The sequence below is a fragment of the Entelurus aequoreus genome, linkage group LG09 (genome assembly GCF_033978785.1).
Source record: "Entelurus aequoreus isolate RoL-2023_Sb linkage group LG09, RoL_Eaeq_v1.1, whole genome shotgun sequence".
Taxonomy (NCBI): Eukaryota; Metazoa; Chordata; class Actinopteri; order Syngnathiformes; family Syngnathidae; genus Entelurus; species Entelurus aequoreus.
The window spans coordinates 74,155,358-74,180,806 of record NC_084739.1 but is presented as its reverse complement, the minus strand read 5'-3'; the positions used below and the strand labels follow the sequence as shown (position 1 = coordinate 74,180,806).

Below are 25,449 nucleotides of genomic sequence, written 5' to 3'. Positions count from 1 at the left end.
AGCATTGAATTTAAAAGTTTCCTTCTGTCAGGTCTTTGTGTGTTGATGCTTTGATCGAGCTGTCAGACGAGAATGCAGATTGGAAATTAAGTCCGACAGAATTTATTAATTGTTTGACGCCGACCTACCATCCACCTGAAAGACGTAAGTACACTTTTTTCTACTTCTGTCACCCAAAATATTCACTTCAGTGTTGTATTCACTAAACTTTATCATTTGTCTGAACATTATTATGATTATTATTACAGAATGTGCTTTGGAGGATGAAGTGTTTGAGGATGGCACCGAGACTCGGCTGGAGTGCAACAAGTGTGTGTGTGCGTGTGGAAACTGGGTGTGCACCGCTCTGACCTGCAACGGTGAGAAGGAACAAAACACTGAAAACTTTTCCAACTACGGTGGCCCACAGGGACAAACGCAAAACAACTTTCAAACGCTCCAAACACACAAACCATCCAAAACCAAAAGTACATTCACTAGAAAAATACCTGGCTAACTTCCTGGTTGCATGGCTAACATCCATGGCTGACTTCCTGGTAGCATAGCCAACTTCTCTGTTATATGGCTGACTGCCTGGTAGCATGCCTAACTTCCTGGTAGTAATGCTAACTTCCTGGTAGCATGGCTAACTTCCTTGTTGTATGGCTGACTTCCTGGTAGCATGCCTAACTTCCTGGTCACATGGCTAACTTCCATGGCTGACTTCCTGGTAGCATGGCTGACTTCCTGGTAGTCTGGCGAACTTCCTGGTAGCATGGCTGACTTCCTGGTAGTCTGGTGAACTTCCTGGTAGCATGCCTGACTTCCTAGTAGTCTGGTGAACTTCCTGGTAGCATGCCTTACTTCCTGGGCAAGGCTAACTTCCTGTTAGGATGGCTAATTTCCATGGTTGACTTCCTGGTAGTCTGGCGAACTTCCCGGTAGCATGCATAACTTCCTGGTAGCATGGCTAACTTCCAGGTAGTTATAGTTTGCACAGTGCCTGTGTTTTTAAAGATGTAAATCTCTGTTGTTTTACAGTTCTCTTATGTATTTTAAAATGTATGTCTTAATGTATTTATTTTGAAACTGCTCTGTGACATGTGCTGTTGACCTCTTGGCCAGGTCACCCTTGTGAAAGAGATCTTGATCTCAATGGGTTTTCTTATCTGGTTAAATAAAGGTTCTATGGCTACATTTCTGGTTGCATGGCTAACATCCTGTTAGCATGGCTAACTTCCAGGTAGTATGGCTACATTTCTGGTTGCATGGCTAACATCCTGTTAGCATGGCTAACTTCCATGGCTAACTTCCTGGTAGCATCAGAATCAGAATCAGAATAGTTTTATTGCCATTGTTTGAGAACGGGTTCACAAACTAGGAATTTTTCTTGGTGCAATCGTGCGACATAAAACACATATAACACATATTTGGTAATAAAAAGAGCATGGCTAACTTCCTGGTTGCAACGGCTAACTTCCTAGTAGCAGCGCTAACTTCCATGGATGACTTCCTGGTAGTGTTGCTGACTTTGTCGTAGTCTGACTAAATTCCTGGTAGCATGGCTAACTTCCTGGTTGCAGGGCTAACTTCCTGGTTGCAGGGCTAACTTCCTGGTTGCATGCCTAACTTTCTGGTAGCATGGCGACCTTCCATGGCTGACTTTCTGGTAGTCTGGCAAACTTTCTGGTAGCATGCCTAACTTCCTGGTAGCAAGGCTAACTTACATGGCTAACTTCCTGGTAGAATGGCTAACTTTCTGGTAGCATGATTAACTTCCTTCTTTTGTGTTCTGTCAACTTGCAGTGTTTTTCTCATGCTATGTTTATTTGGGGTGTGTGTGTGTTTTTTGCATTTACATTATTTTCCTTAGGATGTGTTTTATGGTGTTTGTGGGTTTTCGGATCATTTGGACGTTCCTGCTTGAAGTACCTACCAGAGGAGTTTGTAGCATTGATTAAAAAAAGACAATGTAGTCTGCAGCAGCACAGTTACTGTATCTTTTGATTGATTGATTAATTGAGACTTTTATTAGCAGGTTGCACAGTGAAGTACATATTCCGTACAATTGACCACTAAATGGTAACACCCGAATAAGTTTTTCAACTTGTTTAAGTCGGGGTCCACTTAAATTGATTCATGATACAGATATATACTATCATATATACCAGGGGTCGGCAACCCGCGGCTCTAGAGCCGCATGCGGCTCTTTAGCGCCGCCCTAGTGGCTCTCTGGAGCTTTTTCAAAAATGTATGAAAAATGGAAAAAGACGACGGGAAAAAAATATATTTTTGGTTTTAATATGGTTTCTGTAGGAGGACAAACATGACACAAACCTCCCTAATTGTTATAAAGCACACTGTTTATATTAAACATGCTTCACTGATTCGAGTATTTGGCGAGCGCCGTTTTGTCCTACTAATTTTGGCGGTCCTTGAACTCACCATACTTTGTTTACATGTATAACTTTCTCCGACTTTCTAGGACGTGTTTTATGCCACTTCTTTTTCTGTCTCATTTTGTCCACCAGACTTTTAACGTTGTGCATTAATGCACAAAGGTGAGTTTTGTTGATGTTATTGACTTGTGTGGAGTGCTAATCAGACATATTTGGTCACAGCATGACTGCAAGCTAATCGATGCTAACATGCTATTTAGGCTAGCTATATGTACATATTGCATCATTATGCCTCATCTGTAGGTATATTTGAGCTCATTTAGTTTCCTTTAAGTCCTCTTAATTCAATGTATATCTCATGACACACTATCTGTATGTAATATGGCTTTTAATTTTTTGTGGCTCCAGACAGATTTGTTTTTGTATTTTTGGTCCAATATGGCTCTTTTAACATTTTGGGTTGCCGACCCCTGATATATACTATCATCATAATACAGTCATCACACAAGATAATCACATTGAATTATTTACATTATTTACAATCAGGGGTGTGGAGGGGTGGGGAGGATATGGACATCAAGTAGTGGACATAGAGAGAGAGAGAGAGAGAGAGAGAGAGAGAGAGAGAGAGAGAGAGAGTGCAGTCTGCTCTGCTTGAGAGTACTTCAGGTGTCTGTAATCATAAACACGCGACTTACGTTGGTGTTCTGTTTTGGAGGTATTGAACTATTAAACTGTGTTTGTCAGGAGAGCCTCGTGTGGAAGTGAAGAATGAAGAAGAGGAGGAGGAGGAGGAGGAGGAGATGACCGAGGAAGAATGGAGCAAGAGGGTGGCTGAACTCAGTGCTTCACAGGTCAGTCCTTTTTCTCCACATTTTCTAGCTGTGTCGACCTACTATTTTCTGAGACATTCCAGGGAACTTCCATGAATCTTGATTGAAAGCTGGAATTCTCATTTCCTTGAATGCAACACCAAGTCCAACTAGAAACTGAATACAGTAGCAATAGCCTGTGAATAGCTACTATAGACAGGGCTGGCCAAAGTGTGGCCCCGGGGGCCATTTTAACAGCCCGCTGCACATTCTAAAAATACTATTTTAAAATAACGAAACATGAAAAAGTGGAATAAAAGAGCAAAACAGGTGAAATGTAACGAGAAAAAGTTGCAATATTGACTATCAACACAAAGCTGCAATGCAGGCTGTTTTTTTCTCTTAAACTGTTCAAAAAAATAATAATAAATCAAAATCAATGTTTAGAATTTTTGACCAATACAAGGCTCCAATGTTCCACTTTTAAATGTTTTTTGGGGAAAATATTGCATATTTTGTGTGTTTGTCATAAAAAACTATGTTTTTTTGACACAAAGGAAATAAAACATAACAAAAAAAACCTGAAAAAAAAAAGAAAAAAAACTTTGTCTGGACTACAGACTTAAGGGCCGAAAGTAAAAAAAATAAAATGTATGACTTATTTTTAACACCTTTTGCATACCCAATAATTTTAGTGGGACTTTTTTTTAAACTGTCATTGCTCAAAAAATAATGTTGTTATAAATTATTGTTTTATTTGAGGCATCAAAAATGTCCCCTTTGAAAACAATTTTTGAGGGAAATATTGCATATTTTGTGTTTTTGCCATAAAAACACAGCTTTGACATAAAACATTAAAGAAAACAAAAAAAACTTGCCGTGACGACCTCCTTAAAGTTTTGTAATAAATCAGAAATATCAAGCAACTAAAATGTGCCAAACATGGATAAGTGTCGAGTAAGTGTTTTGCATTTTTCCCATCATGCATTGCAGGGGATTTAGATGGATGTAATTTAGATTTTTTTTTTATTGTGTTTGGACGTTTGTCATAATGTCCACAGAATTCAGTGAGCAGGCTGTGTTATGTGTTGACATTTGTTAGTTGCATTTTTGTATGGTTTTTTTTTTTTTTTTTTTTGCATCATGACTAGGGAAGGTTGTTTGGATTAGCTGTGCTAACATTCCAAAACACTCTCAAGGGTCATTGATCTGATTTACTCACATCGTCCACAAGATGGCAGCAAATATGTAGCATTCAGAGACTGCCTGGTATTTATTATTAATTTGAAAGCGCAGGGCAAAGCTTTGTTGAACTCATGATGTCTCGCTGGCCAAATTGGCCGTAGTTTGGACAATCCTGATCTTAAAATTCAAGCGTTGAATGGAAAAATATATATATATATATACAATTTGTGTGTAACTTTTTTATGACTGAAACCCTTCCAAACTTGAGGGGGGGCCTAAAGGTTAAACTAATCTCTATACGCTAATTGGTTTTGAAAGTGAAAAATATCAAAACGGCTCCTGCATGCTTTGATTTTATTTAGTGGTAAAAGTTGAGCTAAGATAAAAATTGCAGCCATATTTATAATTGACATATTAATAAAGCCTGGATGTCACTCACTCCTTCCCCTCCTGACGGTCAACGATTTCGGATCAGCATTTGCAACAAAAGTCTTTGTTGTAATTATTACATTAGATTGTTGAAATAATATTGTACACACACGACAAAGACCGCTAACAAGCCAACTGCATTAAACGATATTCTAAATATGTCTCACAGTTTAATGAAACGTTTTTTGTTTTGTTTTCTTGCAGGAGAGCTTGGCCATGCAGTCTTAAGGCCACTTTTGAAGCAACCCATCAGAGAGCGGACATGGAAAATACTGTCAACATAACTGTGCAGGTTTTATTCATTGTCAACACATCACTTTTCTGTGTAATATTCAACTAAAAGATGGTTCACGTCACTTTTAGCAAGGCATCAAGTTGTGTTTATACTTTGTGTTATCGTAATCTGATTGGACGAGAATAATTAGTTAAAAGCATATTTTGACAGCTTAAGGCAGGGGTGTCAAACTCGTATTCATTGAGGGCCACATCACAGTTATGGCTTTCCTCGGAGGGCCGCTTGTAACAGTAAATCAGGGGTGTCCAAACTACGGCCCGCGGGCCAAGTGTGTTAGATTCATTCAGGAATCTAATTTTAATTATCTGACTGTATAACTGGTGCAACTTTGACGTGGTCTTCTGGACAATGTCAGTAATTCATGGAAATTACCATGAATTGCACTCTAAAATGTACTCAGCACAGAATGTTTATATATGACCCAATCCAAACAACTTTCCCACTCTTGGCGCAAATAAACCAACACAAAAAGTCAACACACAACACAACCTGCTCACTGAACTTTGTGGATATTATTAAAAATGTCCAAGCACAACACATAATACAAAATTACACCCGTATGAATTCTTTACAAAGCATGATGGGAAAAATGCAAAACACTCTTGCCACATCCACACTTATCCATGTTTGGCGCATTTTAGTTGGCTGATATTTCTAAATGATTACAAAACTTTAAGAAGGTTGTCACGGAAGTAAACAAGGTAAGAGTCGAAGTTTCACATACTCTTAATGTCCTATCATATTAATTATATATCCAGTATATTAATATAATCCGTATATATAAATATGTACACACACATATATATGATATATATGTGTATAAACTGTATGTATATATATATATATATATATATATATATATATATATATATATATGTATATGTATATATATATGTATATGTATATGTATATATATATGTATATGTATTTATTGCTACTTTACATGCAGTCGGCTTTCGGCCCCCGGCCAAATTTTTTTTAGCCCAATGCGTCCTCCAAGTCTAAAAGTTTGGACACCCCTGCAGTAAATATTATATACATTTATTTATTAATTATATATATTTATTTACAATGTAAAAAAAAATCTGTAAATTTTACAGTAAACAACTGACATTATGGTGCACTCTGAAGGCCGACTGTAACAGTAAATACTATATAAATATATACAATTATCTATTTATTACAGATGTCCGATATTATCGGCCGATAAATGCTTCAAAATGTAATATCGGAAATTATCGGTATCGTTTTTTTTATTATCGGTATCGGTTTTTTTTGGGTTTTTTTTATTAAATCAACATAAAAAACACAAGATAAACTTACAATTAGTACACCAACCCAAAAAACCTCCCTCCCCCATTTACACTCATTCACACAAAAGGGTTGTTTCTTTCTGTTATTAATATTCTGGTTCCTACATTATATATCAATATATATCAATACAGTCTGCAGGGATACAGTCAGTAAGCACACATGATTGTGCGTGCTGCTGGTCCACTAATATTACTCACCTTTAACAGTTAATTTTACTCATTTTCATTAATTACTAGTTTCTATGTAACTGTTTTAATATTGTTTTACTTTCTTTTTTATTCAAGAAAATGTTTTTAATTTATTTATCTTATTTTATTAATTTTTTAAAAAAGGACCTTATCTTCACCATACCTGGTTGTCCAAATTAGGCATAATATTGTGTTAATTCCACGACTGTATATATAGCGGTATCGGTTGGTATCGGTATCGGTAATTAAAGAGTTGGACAATATCGGAATATAGGATATCGGCAAAAAGCCATTATCGGACATCCCTACTATTTATTATATATATTTGTTATGCTCACTGTAAGAAAATCTGTACATTTTTACAGTAAAAAACTGACATTATGGTGCACTCTGAAGGCCCCTTGTGACAGTAAATGATACATGAATGTATACAATTATCCATTAATGATATGTTTTTTTATGTACACTATTAAAAAAAATCTGTAAATTTTACAGTAAAAAACTGACATTTTGGTGGTTTTTACTGCATCTAAATGGGAAGAAAAAACTGTACCAAAGCTTTTTTTGGCTTTTTCTGACGATGTTTTTCTTACCGTAAAAATCATATTTACAGTGTACCATTTGATGGATAACTTGCTTTAAAATCATGGGTCAAGTAGATATTTAATTACTCATTTTTTTGTAACAAAAAATGTTTGGAATGTATGATAATATATTTGTTGCAATATCAGATCAAACTTTATATGTATAAAATTTCATGCAGCACATGTATTGTCTTCTGTCAAAATGAAAGGTTGAATTTGTTTAGTAAAAAGAGAATAATAATAATTTCATTTTTTTGCGGGTGTCAAAATAAGTAGAAACCCCCTCCCAGCCCTACGGGCCTTAGCAAGACTAGTCCAAACTAGTCCCATCACTTCTAACAGCAAGGCATGGCAACCGAAGGGCCCAGTTATATAATCAGTTATATAGTTCTGAGTGTAATCAATGATAGTAATCACAACAAGTAATCCTGTATGGTAATCATAGTAATCAAGTGTATTAAAACAGGTTAATCAAATGGGGAATATGTGTATTATCCTAGTAGGAGAAAATAAAAATACTTAAGACTAAAAGAGGGGAAAGAAAAGGCATAGCAACGTCACGTTGTCTGGTCAAGAAAAGAGGAACTAAGAAAGGAGCAAGTCAGGGAAAACGGGGCTTGGAGACAGATGGCCAGTCAGAAACGGGAAGTTAGGTAAGAGTCTGGAACGTTCCAGAATCTTCCAGTCAAAAGGTAGCAACAAGTATACTGTAACCAATGTACTGTTGAGAATAATGTGATGCATAATAGCCCCATAGCAGAGAGAGGTGGATTGGCTAAGAGAAAGTATCCATCCCAAAACCGAGGGTATATAGGGATGCACAATTCATTATTATACGGGATTTCTTACGTACACGTAGCATCGAATGGGCCACAGAGAGGTCTCTTTGCCACTTTCAACCCTCCACCTACCAACACGTCCTGGATGCAAAACTATAGGATCACTGTGTGTCCAACACCTAGCTCTGAAGGGTCACTCTAATGGAGTCCACTTACAAATATGTCCTGTAGGGCTTTTCCTTTCCAACGCCCTCAAAACCTAACCTAGTCAGTAACAAAAGCCAAGATTCAGAGAGGCAAGCTACCCTTAAAACAGCGGGATTTGTGGGGATTTAACTCGACCTTAAAGAGATAGGCTTCTCTACCGAGTATACCACAAAAGGAAGAGGGACAGACGGTGAATCAACACAGGGTAGTAGAGCTAGGCGCATTGCCTCGCCATCCAGCTGAGTAGTGTCTACATCGGTGGAGCAGCCCAGTAAGACCGTCTGCGCCGAGAGGACAGGACCCGTTGAACGGAGTGCTGGAGTTTGACTCGCAGGAAGAACTTGTAAGTCAATAACGGGAATCTAACACACGGGCTACATAAAATGATTTAGCGGGCCAGAGGCCTTGAGTTTGACACCTGTGACTTAAGGCACCAATTTAAACTTTAGGCTTAAAACATATTCATATTCCAGTGTAAAATGAGGCCCATACATAATTTGGAACATTTTACACTGAACAGTAGTTTATAGAAAAATGGAAAACGACTTATTTTCTTATTATTCATGACACGCAAGTAAATAAGATAGAAAAGAGAAAGTAAATAGAAGAAGAAGTAATTAACATTATTCATATTCCAGTGTAAATTGACAAGCTTACTTATTTTTTGAAACATTTTCAAATAAATAATAATTTATGGAAAATAAAAAAACAACTTATTTCCTTATTATTCACGACACGCAAGTAAATGAAATAGAAAAGAGAAAGTAAACAGAAGAAGAAATCATAATTGAGGGACATCAATAAGGCCTCCAGACAGGCTCCTCCCCTCTGTGGGAAAGACACGCCCCTTCGTTGTAATTAGTCAATGCGACCGCGCCGTCCTCCGCAGTCTGGGTGGGTTGGTTGGAGCCGTAGTAGAACGGACCACAGTGGCTGAGTGGAGGGGGCGGAGCTGGGGGCAGGTAGGAAGTGTAGACTGGGGGCGGGGCAGCGTACGAGAGGCCCGACAGGTGGTGCCTTCTGGGATTGGGAGCGAAGGAAGACGTCAGGGCGGTCATGTGACCAAACAACGACGCCTCGCCGGCCCAGAGGGAGGAGGACAGTGGTCTGCAATCTGCAGAGGAGGACAGCTTTGACACTAGAAAAAGTTGTCATTGTACGACAACTATGTAAGAAAAATGTTTACAAGAACTAAATATTTAACAGGATTAAAGCCAAATATATTGTGAAATTTTTTTATTTTTTTTTACAAAAATGCAATGTTTTGAAAAAAAGTTATTTTACAAGAATTGTGTAGAAATATATATATTTTAAGAAAACATTTTTTTTTTGTTGAAAAAATATGCTATGTAACAGGATTAAAGTCAAATACATTGTGAAAACATGTTTGTTTTTTTGAAAAACGCAATGTTGTAAAAAGTTATTTTACAAGAATTGTGTAGTAATATTTAAGAAATATATATATTTTAAGAAAATAGTTTTTTTTAAGAAAAAATATGCTATTTAACAGGATTAAAGTCAAATATTGTGAAAACATGTTTTTTTTATAAAGCAAAGTTGTGAAAAAAAAGTTATTTTACAAGAATTGTGTAGAAAATTTAAGAAATATATATTTTAAGAAAAAAGTATTTTTTAAGAAAAAATATGCCATTTAACAGGATTAAAGTCAAATATATTATAAAAACATGTTTGTTTGTTTGTTTGTTTTAAAAACGCAATGTTGTGAAAAAAAAGTTATTTTACAAGAATTGTGTAAAAATATTTAAGAAATATATATATTTTATGAAAATATTTAATTTAAGAAAAAATATGCCATTTCACAGGATTAAAGTCAAATATATTATGAAAACATGTTTGGTTTAAAATGTAAATCTTGTGAAAAAAAGTTATTTTACAACAATTGTGTAGAAATATATATATATATATATATATATATATATATATATATATATATATATATATATATATATATATATATATATATATATATATATATATATATATATATATTAAGAAAAAAGTTTTTTTTAAGAAAAAATATGCCATTTAACAGGATTAAAGTCAAATACATTGTGAAAACATCTTTTTTTTCTTTAAAGTTACTGAAAAAGGGAAAAAAGTTATTTTACAATAATTGTGTAGAAATATTTTACGAAAAACGATTTTAAGAAAAAACTAATTATTTTACAAGATTAAAGTCAAATATATTTATCATTTTTATTTTTTTTTATTTTTTTAGAAAGTAGTTAGTAATATCTTGATAAAACGTTACCATTGAATGTCAGAATATTTTGATCAAAAAAAGTTAAAATTTTACAATACAAAATATGCAATTTTCCAGGATGTAAGTTTTTTATTTTAGAAAAACGCAATATGTAAGAAAAAACATGTTTTACAAGAATTGTGTAGAAATAATAAAAAATATATTTTTATATTTTTAAAAAAAATTCAAGAAAAAAATGATGCCATTTTACATGATTAAAGTAAAATATATTGTGAAAAAAGTCATAATTCTTTTTAGAAAAAAAGTTGGAATATTGTGAGGAAAAAATTATCATACAACAATTTTTAGCAATATTCTGAGCAAAAAATACTTTTACATAACAAAATTATGTAACTTTACAAGATTAAAATCATATACATTTTGAAAAAAGTTGCCATTGTCCAAAAATTATGTCTCAATATTTTGAGGAAAAAAAAAAAAAATTACCAGAAAACATTGTGCCATTTACCTTTTTTTATTTTATTTTATTTTATTTTTTAAGAAAAATGCAATATTGTGAAAGTTATTATACAATAATAGTGTAGGAATACTTTAAGAAAAAAAGATTTGAAGAAATAATTATGTAATTTTACAAGATTAAAGTGATATATATATATATATATATATATATATATATATATATATATATATATATATATATATATATATATATATATATATATATATATTCACTGTGGGAAAATTTTGTGAAAAAGGTTCACAGAAACAGAAACACTGTAAAATAAAAACGCTAAACTAAAAAGTTAGTGGCACTTGAATATGGACTACATGAGAAATAGTATTTCTAATGGGATCAGAGATACATATTTACAGCAACACGAGTAGATTCCCCTGGCCCTAATCTGAGCATTGGAGTGGTCCACCACATTCTGAAGTAATGGTTGCATTTATAAATCCACTCAAGATGATCTCCTGCTGGCCCCACTATGGACTGGACTCTCACACTATTATGTTAGATCCACTATGGACTGGACTCTCACACTATTATGTTAGATCCACTATGGACTGGACTCTCACAATATTATGTTAAATCCACTATGGACTGGACTCTCACACTATTATGTTAGATCCACTATGGACTGGACTCTCACAATATTATGTTAAATCCACTATGGACTGGACTCTCACACTATTATGTTAGATCCACTATGGACTGGACTCTCACAATATTATGTTAAATCCACTATGGACTGGACTCTCACACTATTATGTTAGATCCACTATGGACTGGACTCTCACACTATTATGTTAGATCCACTATGGACTGGACTCTCACACTATTATTTTAGATCCACTATGGACTGGACTCTCACACTATTATGTTAGATCCAATATGGACTGGACTCTCACACTATTATGTTAGATCCACTATGGACTGGACTCTCACAATATTATGTTAAATCCACTATGGACTGGACTCTCACAATATTATGTTAAATCCACTATGGACTGGACTCTCACACTATTATGTTAGATCCACTATGGACTGGACTCTCACACTATTATGTTAGATCCACTATGGACTGGACTCTCACACTATTATTTTAGATCCACTATGGACTGGACTCTCACACTATTATGTTAGATCCAATATGGACTGGACTCTCACACTATTATGTTAGATCCACTATGGACTGGACTCTCACAATATTATGTTAAATCCACTATGGACTGGACTCTCACACTATTATGTTAGATCCACTATGGACTGGACTCTCACAATATTATGTTAAATCCACTATGGACTGGACTCTCACACTATTATGTTAGATCCACTATGGACTGGACTCTCACATTATTATGTTAGATCCACTATGGACTGGACTCTCACACTATTATGTTAGATCCACTATGGACTGGACTCTCACACTATTATGTTAAATCCACTATGGACTGGACTCTCACAATATTATGTTAAATCCACTATGGACTGGACTCTCACACTATTATGTTAGATCCACTATGGACTGGACTCTCACACTATTATGTTAGATCCACTATGGACTGGACTCTCACAATATTATGTTAAATCCACTATGGACTGGACTCTCACACTATTATGTTAAATCCACTATGGACTGGACTCTCACACTATTATGTTAGATCCACTATGGACTGGACTCTCACACTATTATGTTAGATCCACTATGGACTGGACTCTCACACTATTATGTTAGATCCACTATGGACTGGACTCTCACAATATTATGCTAGATCCTCTCGACGTCCATTGCACCGGTCGCCCGGGGGGGATCTGATGTCGTATGTCGTTGTGGCTTGTGCAGCCCTTTGAGACACTCGTGATTTAGGGCTATATAAGTAAACTTTGATTGATTGATTAAAGAAAGGTGGCTAATTGTCGGTCGTTTAGTGGTACATTTTAAACTAACAGTCCTTTGGCTGCCTTCTGGGAATTGCAGGGGGGTTAGAAAACCCTGGGCGTTCACTTAAAGGACTGGTGTCGGACAAGTGAGGGCGGGCTCTGACTCCGCCTCCTACCTGAAAATGCATCGCCGCACCTGGACGACCTAAAAGCTCCCGCCTCTTTCTGACGCTGCCCTGAGGAAGAGAAAACGGGAAGCGTGAGCTCGCCAAACAACTCGGCTGGTTGTTTTTCTCCGGGTGTCTACCCACGTCTGGGTAGCCGCGGGCCGTCCACGGTCACCTTGATGGCCCGGCGCAGCGTGGCCACCTGAGGGGGCGTGGTCAGCACGTTGACGCTGATGGTGAAGCTCTTGCCTGAGGGCAAAGTACAGGACACTATCAGGCAGGGCTTCTCAAATGGTGGTTTTAGGCGGGGCGGGAGAGACTTCCAGTAATGCCGTCATTTTTTCATTCTTGAACGATACACAAGCCTCCAGCTAGGTGGCAGCACTGCTCCAACTAATCAACTGGCTCAACCAGGAAATATCAGCAAGTTTTTTAAATACAATTAAAAAACCTGATGTTTATTTGTTTATTTATTTATTTATTTATTCATTTATCCGCAAAAAACACTCTTAGAGTTGCTGGCACCAGCACCTAATTGCCAAAAAGGTGGTTTGTACAGATAAATCCATCAATATTTACTGTAAATTAATATTAGGTTCTTAATCGTATATATCAATTTAGGGGGGCGTGAAAAAATGTTTGTCCCCAAGGGGTTGCATGAAAAAAATAATTGAAAAGCACTGCATAGTTTTCTTGTGTATTTGTGCACCTTAAGGTCGTTTTTGTGTCCGTGTACTTTTAAAGTTGTTTTGTAAAATGTGCACTTGTACTTAAGTGTGTTTAAGTCCTGCCGGGGCCAAAATTGATGTTGCATAAGTTAGGTTTCGGGTTCAAATAAATGTTTGGTTAAAAAAAAAGGTTTAAAGTTAGGTTTAGGGTTAACCTCTTAAGGCTCCAGCTGTTTGTTTACATGCTTTTTTTTTTTATTTGTCTTTGCTATTTGGGCTTATTGGACCCTAATTAGAATAAAAACTAAGAATCATCTTTTGATATGATGTACTTAGTCCATAAGTACACAAACGTGTACTTCATGTTTAGTGACATGCTAATTCTTATTTTTACACTTTTTTCCCCAAATTCCAATGTATGTATGTTATACTCTTCTGACACCACCAGATGGCAGTATAAGTGTCCACATAAGCGGCCATAAGACCCCAATTCAGTAGTGTACACAATTTTGGAAATAAGAGCTAAAAGGTGCTGTCCACGCATGTGGCCACTAAGCCTTTAGAGGTTTTAAGGTCGTTTTTGTGTCCGTGTACTTTAAAAGTTGTTTTTTAAAATGTGCACTTGTACTTAAGTGTGTTTAAGTCCTGCCAGGGCCAAAATTTATGTTGCATAAGTCAGGTTTCGGATTCAAATAAATGTTTAGTTAAAAAAAAAAAAGGTTTAAATTTAGGTTTAGGTGGAACTTCACTTTTTGGGGAATTTTGGCCTATCATTCATAATCCTTATGTGAGACATTTGTTTTTCTTTGTTTTATGCATTCTAAGTCGTAAAATATGGCAAGTAAGAGGTGGCTAACACTGCAGATAACAAGACTAATCTATTCCACCCATAAAACCCTCTAATTTAATATAAACATCCCAGTCTTTATAAGTTAAGTTAAAGTGCCAATGATTGTCACACACACACACACACACACACACACACACACACACACACACACACACACACACACACACACACACACACACACACACACACACTATGTGTGGCGAAATTATTCTCTGCATTTGACCCATCACCCTTGATCACCCCCTGGGAGGTGAGGGGAGCTGTGAGCAGCAGCGGTGCCCGCGCCCGTGAATCATTTTGGTGATTTAACCCCCAATTCCAACCCTTAAGGCTGAGTGCCAAGCAGGGAGGCAATGGGTCCCATTTTTATAGTCTTTGGTATGACTCGGCCGGGGTTTGAACTCACGACCTCCCGATCTCAGGGCGGACACTCTAACCACTATCCCAGTGAGAGCAGACATTGTACAGTAAGTGATTGTTTGATTGTATTAATATGTTGTATATCTTGTTTAGCACTTAGCAATACTGCTACTTGCTGGATGTACTTATCACACAGCTTCTAAATTTTGTAGATCATCCTCCTTATATTCGATTCAGAATCGACTCTTGATTCAGTAGCGGGGGGTGTATATTGTAGTGTCCCGGGAGAGTTAGGGCTGCAAGGGGTTCTGGGTATTTGTTCTGTTGTGTTACGGTGTGGATGTTCTCCCGAAATGTGTTTGTCATTCTTGTTTGGTGTGGGTTCTCAGTGTGGCGCATATTTGTAACAGTGTTAAAGTTGTTTACACGGTCACCCTCAGTGTGACCTGTATGGCTGTTGACCAAGTATGCATGGCATTCACTTGTGTGTGTTAGAAAGCCGTAGATATTATGTGACTGGGCCGGCACGCAAAGGCAGTGCCTTTAAGGTTTATTGGCGCTCTGTACTTCTCCCTATGTCCGTGTACACAGCGGCGTTTTAAAAAGTCATACATTTTACTTTTTGAAACCGAAAATTACATTTAAAAACATGTATCGGTGGATAATATTGGCAGTCCGATATTATCGGACATCTATAATCGTTACAAATAAAAATTGCCGTTAATTCGAAAAATCTATTTTTTGGACACCCCTAGAGGGCAACCATCTTGAACAATCTGCAGGAAATTCATGATTTATTTCATTCTTGCGTTTGATTTATTTATTTTTTTGCCTTGTACTTCACGTGAGAGCGCTATAAAGCACTCTCTTAATTCCCACCTCTGCCGCTGCGGCCGATGAAGCGCAGGTCGCTGAAGTGAGCGCGTCCCTGCTTCATGGTGGCGGTGGCGTTACGCAGCTCGGCGCTGCTGTTGTCCTCGTTGCCGGCCATCACGGTGACCGGCACGCCATCCGGAACGTCCCCGCTCAGGGCCAGCACCTGGTCGGATGGAGAAGGACTTGGATGGGTATTGACAAACTACAATAGCGGGCTTTTGAAAGCAGGCAGGCGCTCACGGTGAAGGCCCTGGGCAGGGTCTTGTTGCACCGCCAGTGGTGAGGAAGGCTGCTGCACAGGAAGTTGGGGCTGTCCGTCTGCACGAAGCCTCTAGGGGACGCTGTGCTGCGCTCGCGGAGGGTCCACACCTCAGCTTTCTCCGGGTGAGCGTTTGAGGGCGATGGAGCAGACCGACACTTCATTGGAGCATCTTAAGGACAGACAGGACATTTGACTTACGTTTATTCTCCTAATTCAGCAGTGTTTCTTAACCATAGGGCCGGGGCCCAAAATATCTGTTTCTCAGTAGTGGTTGGTATGGGATGCAGGGTTACTCTTTTCCACCTCTTGTGGCAGTAATGACATCACAGAGAAGTTCCTTAAGGGCAAAAATTATGACTAAAGTGGTGAAGCTGAATATTTATTTTCACTTCGATTTTATTGACTGTTTAAAAAAATATTTATTTTGTTAAAATGTATTTATTTTAACACTGTAATTGTTTTTGTTTTTTTTGTTATATATATCAATACAGTCTGCAAGGGATACAGTCTGTGAAGCACACATGATTGTGTGTGCTGCTGCTCCACTAACATTTCCATTAATTACTATTTTTTATGTAATTGTTTTTATATTGTTTTACTTTCTTTTTTTATTCAAGAAAATGTTTTGTTTTTTTTATTTATCTTTTTTTTTTTTTTTTTTTTTTTAAAAGGGACCTTATCTTCACCAAACCAGGTTGTCAATGAAATTAAATTGTTTAAAGGGTTCTTAAAACCAGGTCCAGTCCAGATTATGTCCAGGTCGGGCTCAGCAACACACACCTTCATTTATGTACACTGAAAATTAGGTAACACAACAACCAATTGCATATAATCTATAAACAAAATTACATTTTTAAAATAAGCATTGATGTACAGTCCAGATTATGTCCAGGTCGGGCTCAGCAACACACACCTTCATTTATGTACACTCAAATTAGGGAACACAACAACAGGTTGCATATAATCTATAAACAAAATAAAAATTTCAAAATAAGCATTTGAGGACTTCCCATCTTTTTTTTAAATGTTTTTTTGGCATCATTATCGGTTTCAACCATATAACTTTCTAAAGTTAAAAAACCACTTGTGGCAGTAATGACATCACAGAGAAGTTCCTTAAGGGCAAAAATTATGACTAAAGTGGTGAAGCTGAATATTTATTTTCACTTCAATTTTATTGACTGTTTAAAAAAATATTTATTTTGTTAAAATGTATTTATTTTAACACTGTGTAATTGTTTGTAAACATTTATTTGGGTCATGAGTTTTTATAAGTGCCTTTTTCTGCAGTATATTTGATTAGTATTTATTTTTGTAATCAGCCTGACCTAAGCCTTGATAATAATCCTTGCTTTCATATCATTTGGCAAGGTTTATCCTGTTTAATTGTAGGTAAATTCATATAATTGTTGAATATGATTAAAATCAAGAGTAGGATTTCTAATACAGTGTAATATTTGTCCCTTTGTCATATTTCATTGTGTTTCCCAGTTTCCTCTTGATGTGAAAAATAAAATGTGTTATGTTGTCATGCATCAATGTTTTAAAACAGAAAGACAAAAGAGGAAAAAGATCAAAATAACTTATTAAGTTTTGCCCAGCTGCAAGGTTTTTTAAATATTACATTATTTTTATTTTGTATTCACAATGTAAAAACAAATTGATGCACTTCCAATATGTTTCAATATTTTCAAATATCCACCAGGTTGAACAATCAACATCTCTATACAAACAAAAACTCTAAATAACCCAGTTTTGGTTTATTTTACATAGATAAATGTTTTATTTTGACAGGCTTGTATTCGTTAATTCTAATTTTGTTTCTCTTATTTCTTAGAGACGTGTAAGACATCGGATTCGTTGTTTGGTCCCTGAATATTTTGCTAGTTATTTTTGTGGTTAAAAGGGCTGTTTAATACTAACTTTTATCTTTTACCTTAGATATTACTTTGCAAAAACATCTTGTATTAGATATATTTAATTATGTTGTCATGCTGCATCAATGATGAATTAATTAATTAATTGGAACTTTATAAACCTTTATTTATAAACTGCAACATTTACAAACAATAGATAGAAATAATAATAATCAAAGTACCAGAGGGTTGTAAACTCAAAGTAACTAAAATAGAAGGTAAAAAAAAAAAAATATATATATATATATATATATATATATATATATATATATATATATATACATACATATAAATATATATATATACATTTATATATATATATATATATATTTTTATTTTATTTTTTTATTTTATATATATATATATATATATATATATATATATATATATATATATATATAAAATAAAAAAATAAAATTTATTCATTTTAACACTGTAATTGTTTTTTTTTTTTTTGTTATATATATCAATACAGTCTGCAAGGGATACAGTCTGTGAAGCACACATGATTGTGTGTGCTGCTGCTCCACTAACATTTTCATTAATTACTATTTTTTATGTAATTGTTTTTATATTGTTTTAATTTCTTTTTTTATTCAAGAAAATGTTTTTTTAATTTATTTATCTTATTTTATTTTTTTAAAAAGGGACCTTATCTTCACCAAACCAGGTTGTCAATTAAATTAAATTGTTTAAAGGGTTCTTAAAACCAGGTCCAGTCCAGATTATGTCCAGGTCGGGCTCAGCAACACACACCTTCATTTATGTACACTGAAAATTAGGTAACACAACAACCAATTGCATATAATCTATAAACAAAATTACATTTTCAAAATAAGCATTGATGTACAGTCCAGATTATGTCCAGGTCGGGCTCAGCAACACACACCTTCATTTATGTACACTCAAATTAGGGAACACAACAACAGGTTGCATATAATCTATAAACAAAATAAAAATTTCAAAATAAGCATTTGAGGACTTCCCATCTTTTTTTTAAATGTTTTTTTGGCATCATTATCGGTTTCAACCATATAACTTTCTAAAGTTAAAAAACCACTTGTGGCAGTAATGACATCACAGAGAAGTTCCTTAAGGGCAAAAATTATGACTAAAGTGGTGAAGCTGAATATTTATTTTCACTTCAATTTTATTGACTGTTTAAAAAAATATTTATTTTGTTAAAATGTATTTATTTTAACACTGTGTAATTGTTTGTAAACATTTATTTGGGTCATGAGTTTTTATAAGTGCCTTTTTCTGCAGTATATTTGATTAGTATTTATTTTTGTAATCAGCCTGACCTAAGCCTTGATAATAATCCTTGCTTTCATATCATTTGGCAAGGTTTATCCTGTTTAATTGTAGGTAAATTCATATAATTGTTGAATATGATTAAAATCAAGAGTAGGATTTCTAATACAGTGTAATATTTGTCCCTTTGTCATATTTCATTGTGTTTCCCAGTTTCCTCTTGATGTGAAAAATAAAATGTGTTATGTTGTCATGCATCAATGTTTTAAAACAGAAAGACAAAAGAGGAAAAAGATCAAAATAACTTATTAAGTTTTGCCCAGCTGCAAGGTTTTTTAAATATTACATTATTTTTATTTTGTATTCACAATGTAAAAACAAATTGATGCACTTCCAATATGTTTCAATATTTTCAAATATCCACCAGGTTGAACAATCAACATCTCTATACAAACAAAAACTCTAAATAACCCAGTTTTGGTTTATTTTACATAGATAAATGTTTTATTTTGACAGGCTTGTATTCGTTAATTCTAATTTTGTTTCTCTTATTTCTTAGAGACGTGTAAGACATCGGATTCGTTGTTTGGTCCCTGAATATTTTGCTAGTTATTTTTGTGGTTAAAAGGGCTGTTTAATACTAACTTTTATCTTTTACCTTAGATATTACTTTGCAAAAACATCTTGTATTAGATATATTTAATTATGTTGTCATGCTGCATCAATGATGAATTAATTAATTAATTGGAACTTTATAAACCTTTATTTATAAACTGCAACATTTACAAACAATAGATAGAAATAATAATAATCAAAGTACCAGAGGGTTGTAAACTCAAAGTAACTAAAATAGAAGGTAAAAAAAATATATATATATATATATATATATATATATATATATATATATACATACATATAAATATATATATATACATTTATATATATATATATATATATTTTTATTTTATTTTTTTATTTTATATATATATATATATATATATATATATATATATATATATATATATATATATATATATATATATATATATATATATATATATATATATATATATATATTTTCCTTCTGTTTTAGTTACTTTATTATTAAAAAAAAAAACATTAAAAAAAAAAAGGAGGGACATGTTTTGGAATTTTACTTTTGCAACCTCATTATACTATTGGCTAAGTTTTATATTCATAAATGTAAGTTTCTCAATACCCGACCTGTTGAGAAACTTTTTTGAAGGGGAAAAAATTATATATATATATATTATATATATATATATATATATATATATATATATATATATATATATATATATATATATATATATATGTATAATTTTTTTTATTTTTTTTTCTATTTTAGTTACTTTATTGAGTGCAAAGCCATAGGCTCACACAAGTTCAGTAAATAATTAAAATTTGGAACACAGAATCATCGTTTTCCCAGCTTTTTGATTGTTAGAGGTAGAGAGTTTTTAAGGTAGAGTTCTAATTCTTTTTTAAAGGCACAAAAAACAGGTCGGGTATTGAGAAACTTACATTTATGAATATAAAACTTAGCCAATAGTATATTGACGTTGCGAAGGTAAAATTCCAAAACATGTCCCTCCTTTTTAAAAAATTTTTAAATTTATTTTATAAACCTTTATTTATATATTTCAACATTTACAAATAGTTGAGAAATAATAATCAAAAACAGTACAAAATATATATATATATATATAATATATATATATATAAACCTGTCCCTCCTTTCTTTACGTCCTTGTTGTGTTTGACGTCATCAAAGCGCGCCACAGTTTAACGCAAAACAAACGCCAGCGACGGTTGAGTCTGCTACTTTTGGTGAGTTGTGTTCGTTTATTCTGCTTTCTTTCTTCTTCTTCCCGTCCTGACCCACGTCTCCTTGTTTGTGTCGCCATTGTTGTTTCGACAAAAGAAAACATAACCACCGTGTTTGAATAGGAGGGAACTGTGTGGTTTTATTCAGATTTTACTACCGGGGGGCACAATGTGGTCACAGCACCTGTCCTCTTTATTTCTTTATTTCTTGTTTTTGACTTATTACTCTTCTGCTGTATTGTTTATTTAGCCGTAGTCTATGCCTATAACTTGTTATTTAGACAACACGACTATCAAACCACAGAAGTAATGCTAGGTTACTGTTTATTATGTTTGTATTCTATTAATAAAGTATACCAGTTACCAATATCAAACATCAAGCCACATCTAGCCCACCACATCCATTTATGTGGCCCTTCAAAGCCTGGAATGAATGCATATTTTCTTACTAAATGTGATCAACTTTCCATTTTCCATCCATCCAACTTCTGCTGATTATCCGAGGTCTGGTTGCGGGGGCAGCAGCCTAAGCAGAGAAGGTCAGACTTCGTTTAGCTCAGGGGTCAGCAACCCGTGGCTCTAGAGCCGCCAACAAAAAATATATTTTTTGTTTTAATATGCTCCAGCAACCCCCGCGACCCCAAAAGGGACAAGCGGTAGAAAATGGATGGATGTATAGATGTTTTCTGTAGGAGAACAACCATGACACGCATCTTCCTAATTGTTAGAAATCCCACTGTTTGTTATATGTGCTTCACTGATGAGAGTATTTGGCAAGCGCCGTTTTGTCCTACTAGTTTCAGCGATCCTTGAACTCACCGTAGTTCGTTTACAACTTTGTCTGAAAGACGTGTTTTATTTATGCCACGCCTTTGTCTCATTTTGTGCACCAAACGTTTTCTGACTTTTTTTAGGTTCTGCCCAGCTGCAAGGTTTTTTTATATTTATTTATTTTGTATTCACAATGTAAAAACAAATTGAGGCACTTCCAATACATTTCAATATTTTCAACATAATGTTTTCCCGCGACCCTGAGAAAAAGATGAAGAAAACATTTTTTGTTGTTGTTTTAATATATTTTCTGTAGGAGAACATCCATGACACACATCTTCCTAATTGTTAGAAATCCCACTATTTATGTTATACATTATACAGTTATACACTGATGAGAGTATTTGGCAAGCGCCGTTTTGTCCTACTAGTTTCAGCGATCCTTGAACTCATCGTAGTTTGTTTACAACTTTGTCCGATGCTGCCACAGAAAGACGTGTTTTATTTATGCCACGTCTTTGTCTCATTTTGTCCACCAAACGTTTTATATATATGTATGTATGTATGTATATATATATATATTATATTATATTATATTTGTCTTTTTTTTTACTTATAAAATTGTGGCGTCTGGGCTACCATTTTTTTACTGTAAAATTATTTTTGGGGTGTACAATTTGATGGATAACTTGCTTTAAAATCAGGAGTCAAGCAGATATTTAAGCACTTATTTTGAGTGTAACAATTTTTTTTTTAAATGTATGGTCGTATATTTTTTGCTGTATCAGATCAAGTTTAAAAGACAGGAATTTTTTTGACAATGGAAAGTTGAATATGTTTAATAAGAGAATTTGCATATTAATTCCAGGTTTTCGCGGGCCACATATAATGATGTGGCGGGCCAGTTGTGGCCCCTGGGCCTTGAGTTTGACACCAGTGTACTAAAGTGTTGGATAATCAATTTGTTAATATATAATTTTTTTGGTCTTAACAGTATAAAAACTTACATTATTGCTTTATTGTGGTAGTTTTAGAGCTCGGAGTTGAAGTTCAACTTCTTTAAAATCTTGGATCTTTCTCGTTAGTGTCTATCAGAGTCTGATTGGACGAGAGAGGTCACATGGCAGGATCTGCTGTCGCCAGCGGGCGAGACCGACCTGCATCCAAGACCAGCTTCATCACTGAGATACAGGGCATGATGTAAGACACACACACACACACACACATACACATACACACCTGTGTATGCTGTAGGGCAGCTTCCATCAAAGAGACTGTTTGACGCCATGCTAACCTGTTTAAACAAAAGTTAAAGGACGTAGAGGAAGTCAAGATGATTTAAACATGCACTCCAAACCACAAGGGGGCAGCGTAAAGTGTGTGTGTGTCTATCCTTATTGGGGGGAAAAAAAGTAATGCTGACATTACCATTAGCTATTTATTACGAGTTAGTTTTTGCAATGACGAGAGAGGTCTCACTCTGTACTGAGCATGAGCGTGTTTATCTAACAGTAGAATTAACTGAACGCAGGGAGCCCTCTTTTTCGGTCATTCATAGTGATGTGCGATACCACTGATTTTCTTTCCGATCCGTTACCAAGTAAAATTCAGGCTGGTATCTATGATACCGCTCCGATACTTTGTGCAAATACACTTAACGTGTCTGCTCAAATTTAAAAAGTTGTGTATTTTCAAATAATAGCATATCTTTCTAAAACAACAATACAAATGTAAGAAAAAAAGAGCAAAAATCGGAATAGAATGAGAAAAGGATTAAATAAAAAATGTTTTAATTAATAATATATACTGAGTCACTTATAAAACAAGTTTCATGTTTTTAATAAAAAATATATAAAAATGGCCCCCCTCATACTTTTTGTATCAATCAATCAATCAATGTTTATTTATATAGCCCTAAATCACAAGTGTCTCAAAGGGCTGTACAAGCCACAACGACATCTTCGGTACAGAGCCCACATACGGGCAAGGAAAACTCACCCCAGTGGGACGTCAATGTGAATGACTATGAGAAACCTTGGAGAGGACCGCATATGTGGGTAACCCCCCCCCCCCCCCCCCCCCCAACCCCCGTATGCGGCCCCTAGTGGAAAAACACCCCTGAGTGAAAATATTAGAAGCTCTCAAAATAAAAATAAAATATGTTTAAAATATAAACAAGATTATATTAGTCAATTGAAAATTAAATAATACTAACTAATGAAGAAAAATGACAACAGTTATAATAAACACTGTTAAATGTGTAACTGAACATTGATATTTTTGCACAGGCATCATTTTTGACACACTAGGCTATGTAGTTACACAATCATAGTATTATTGTTTTTATTTTATTCTTAAATTGGTAAAAAAAACAAAAAAAAAACAGTAAAAATGTAAGAAAAAACATGAAAAAAAGGATGTGTGATTAGGAAAAAGATTAAATGTTCTAACTATTAATTAATAATAATATACTTAGGTGTTTATAATACAAAGCTGACACAATATTTGTTTTTAGCTTTTCTTTAAATAAAAAAATATCAAAATGCCCCCCTCATACTTTTCAGTATGAGGCCCTTGGTGGGAAAAGTTTAGACACCCTTGATCTAAAATATGAGAAGATCTCATAATAAAATAAAAATATGTTTAAAATAATAAACAAAGTTTAATTAGTTAAATAAATAAATATATAATATTAACTTATAAAGACAAATGACAACAGTTATAATAAACACTGTTAAATGTGTAACTGAACATTAATATTTTCGTACAGCCAGACATTTTGAAACACTATGTTATTTAGTTACCATAAACAATCATATTATTATTGTTTTTATTTTATGTTTTTATCTTATATGGGAAAAAACAACAATAAACATTTAAGAAAAAAGAGAAAAAATGGTATGTAATGAGAAAACGCTTAAATGTTCTAACTAAACATGAATAATAATATACTTAGTCACCTATAGTACAAAGCCGACACAATATTTGTTTTTAGCATTCTTTTAAATAAATATATATCAATATGGCCCCCGCATACTTTAAATTATCGGTATGCGGCCCTTGGTGGAAAAGGTTTGGACACCCCTGAACTAATGTATAAAAGTATCGATATTTTGAATAGAGGATCGATATTAGAGCATAACGATCTGGTATCGGCGGTGTCGATATTGTCAACAAGCGAGAACAAAAACAAAAAAAAACCCGACCTAGTTTTTCTAACTTGGAAAAAATGCACTTTAAGATGTTCAATATTTATACAAATTAAATAGGTTTATTTTGTTTATTTATTTAGAACAACTAAACGTTATTCACCTGATAAACAATTGTACATAAATGAGAAATACAAGTCTGTATTTATTTAAATAGTTATTTGCATTATTATTAATACAATATGATTACATTATAAACACTGTATAGTTTTTATGGGTTATTTCTTTAGTTTTAGAGCATGATGGAGACAAAAGCTCGGAGTCTGTCCGCATAAAGACAAATATATTTTGAAAGTAAATTATTGCATATTGTTCTAATGTGCGGCATTTTGATTGACATATTCTGTCTCCATCGCATGATACTTTCACAGTTTATGCATTTAAATGTTTGAAATACAAACATCGCAAATCGAATCGCAATTTTGGGGAGAATATCCCAATTTAGTACAGTACAGTACTTAACTCTAGTATTTATAATATTTAATATTTT

The 25,449-nt window shown here is 34.3% G+C and overlaps 3 protein-coding genes across 6 annotated transcripts in view; 2 read left to right on the top strand and 1 right to left on the bottom strand.

Moving 5' to 3' along the window:
• LOC133657700 (follistatin-related protein 1-like) overlaps positions 1-5,929 on the top strand; it is a 57,320-nt gene extending 51,391 nt beyond the window's left edge. For all 4 annotated transcript variants that reach the window (XM_062059321.1, XM_062059319.1, XM_062059320.1 and 1 more), the window contains 4 exons: positions 32-144; positions 249-359; positions 3,126-3,232; positions 5,009-5,929. In XM_062059321.1, coding sequence (XP_061915305.1) covers positions 32-144; positions 249-359; positions 3,126-3,232; positions 5,009-5,032 — 355 coding nt within the window. In that variant the 3' untranslated portion in view covers positions 5,033-5,929. The remainder of the gene's footprint in view (positions 1-31; positions 145-248; positions 360-3,125; positions 3,233-5,008) is intronic.
• Positions 5,930-8,968: 3,039 nt separating this feature from the next.
• Positions 8,969-16,122, bottom strand: LOC133657032 (runt-related transcription factor 3-like). The gene is made up of 5 exons (XM_062057914.1): positions 15,940-16,122; positions 15,703-15,862; positions 13,090-13,194; positions 12,955-13,014; positions 8,969-9,285 (listed from the first exon to the last, which is right to left on the bottom strand). Exons 1-5 carry the CDS (start codon positions 16,120-16,122, stop codon positions 8,969-8,971), a joined length of 825 nt encoding a protein of 274 aa, XP_061913898.1.
• A 4,764-nt stretch (positions 16,123-20,886) lies between these two features.
• The window catches only part of supt3h (SPT3 homolog, SAGA and STAGA complex component), a 16,893-nt gene continuing 12,330 nt past the window's right edge, over positions 20,887-25,449 (top strand). The window contains exons 1-2 of the mRNA XM_062059316.1: positions 20,887-20,982; positions 22,836-22,950. Coding sequence (XP_061915300.1) covers positions 22,871-22,950 — 80 coding nt within the window. The 5' untranslated portion in view covers positions 20,887-20,982; positions 22,836-22,870. The remainder of the gene's footprint in view (positions 20,983-22,835; positions 22,951-25,449) is intronic.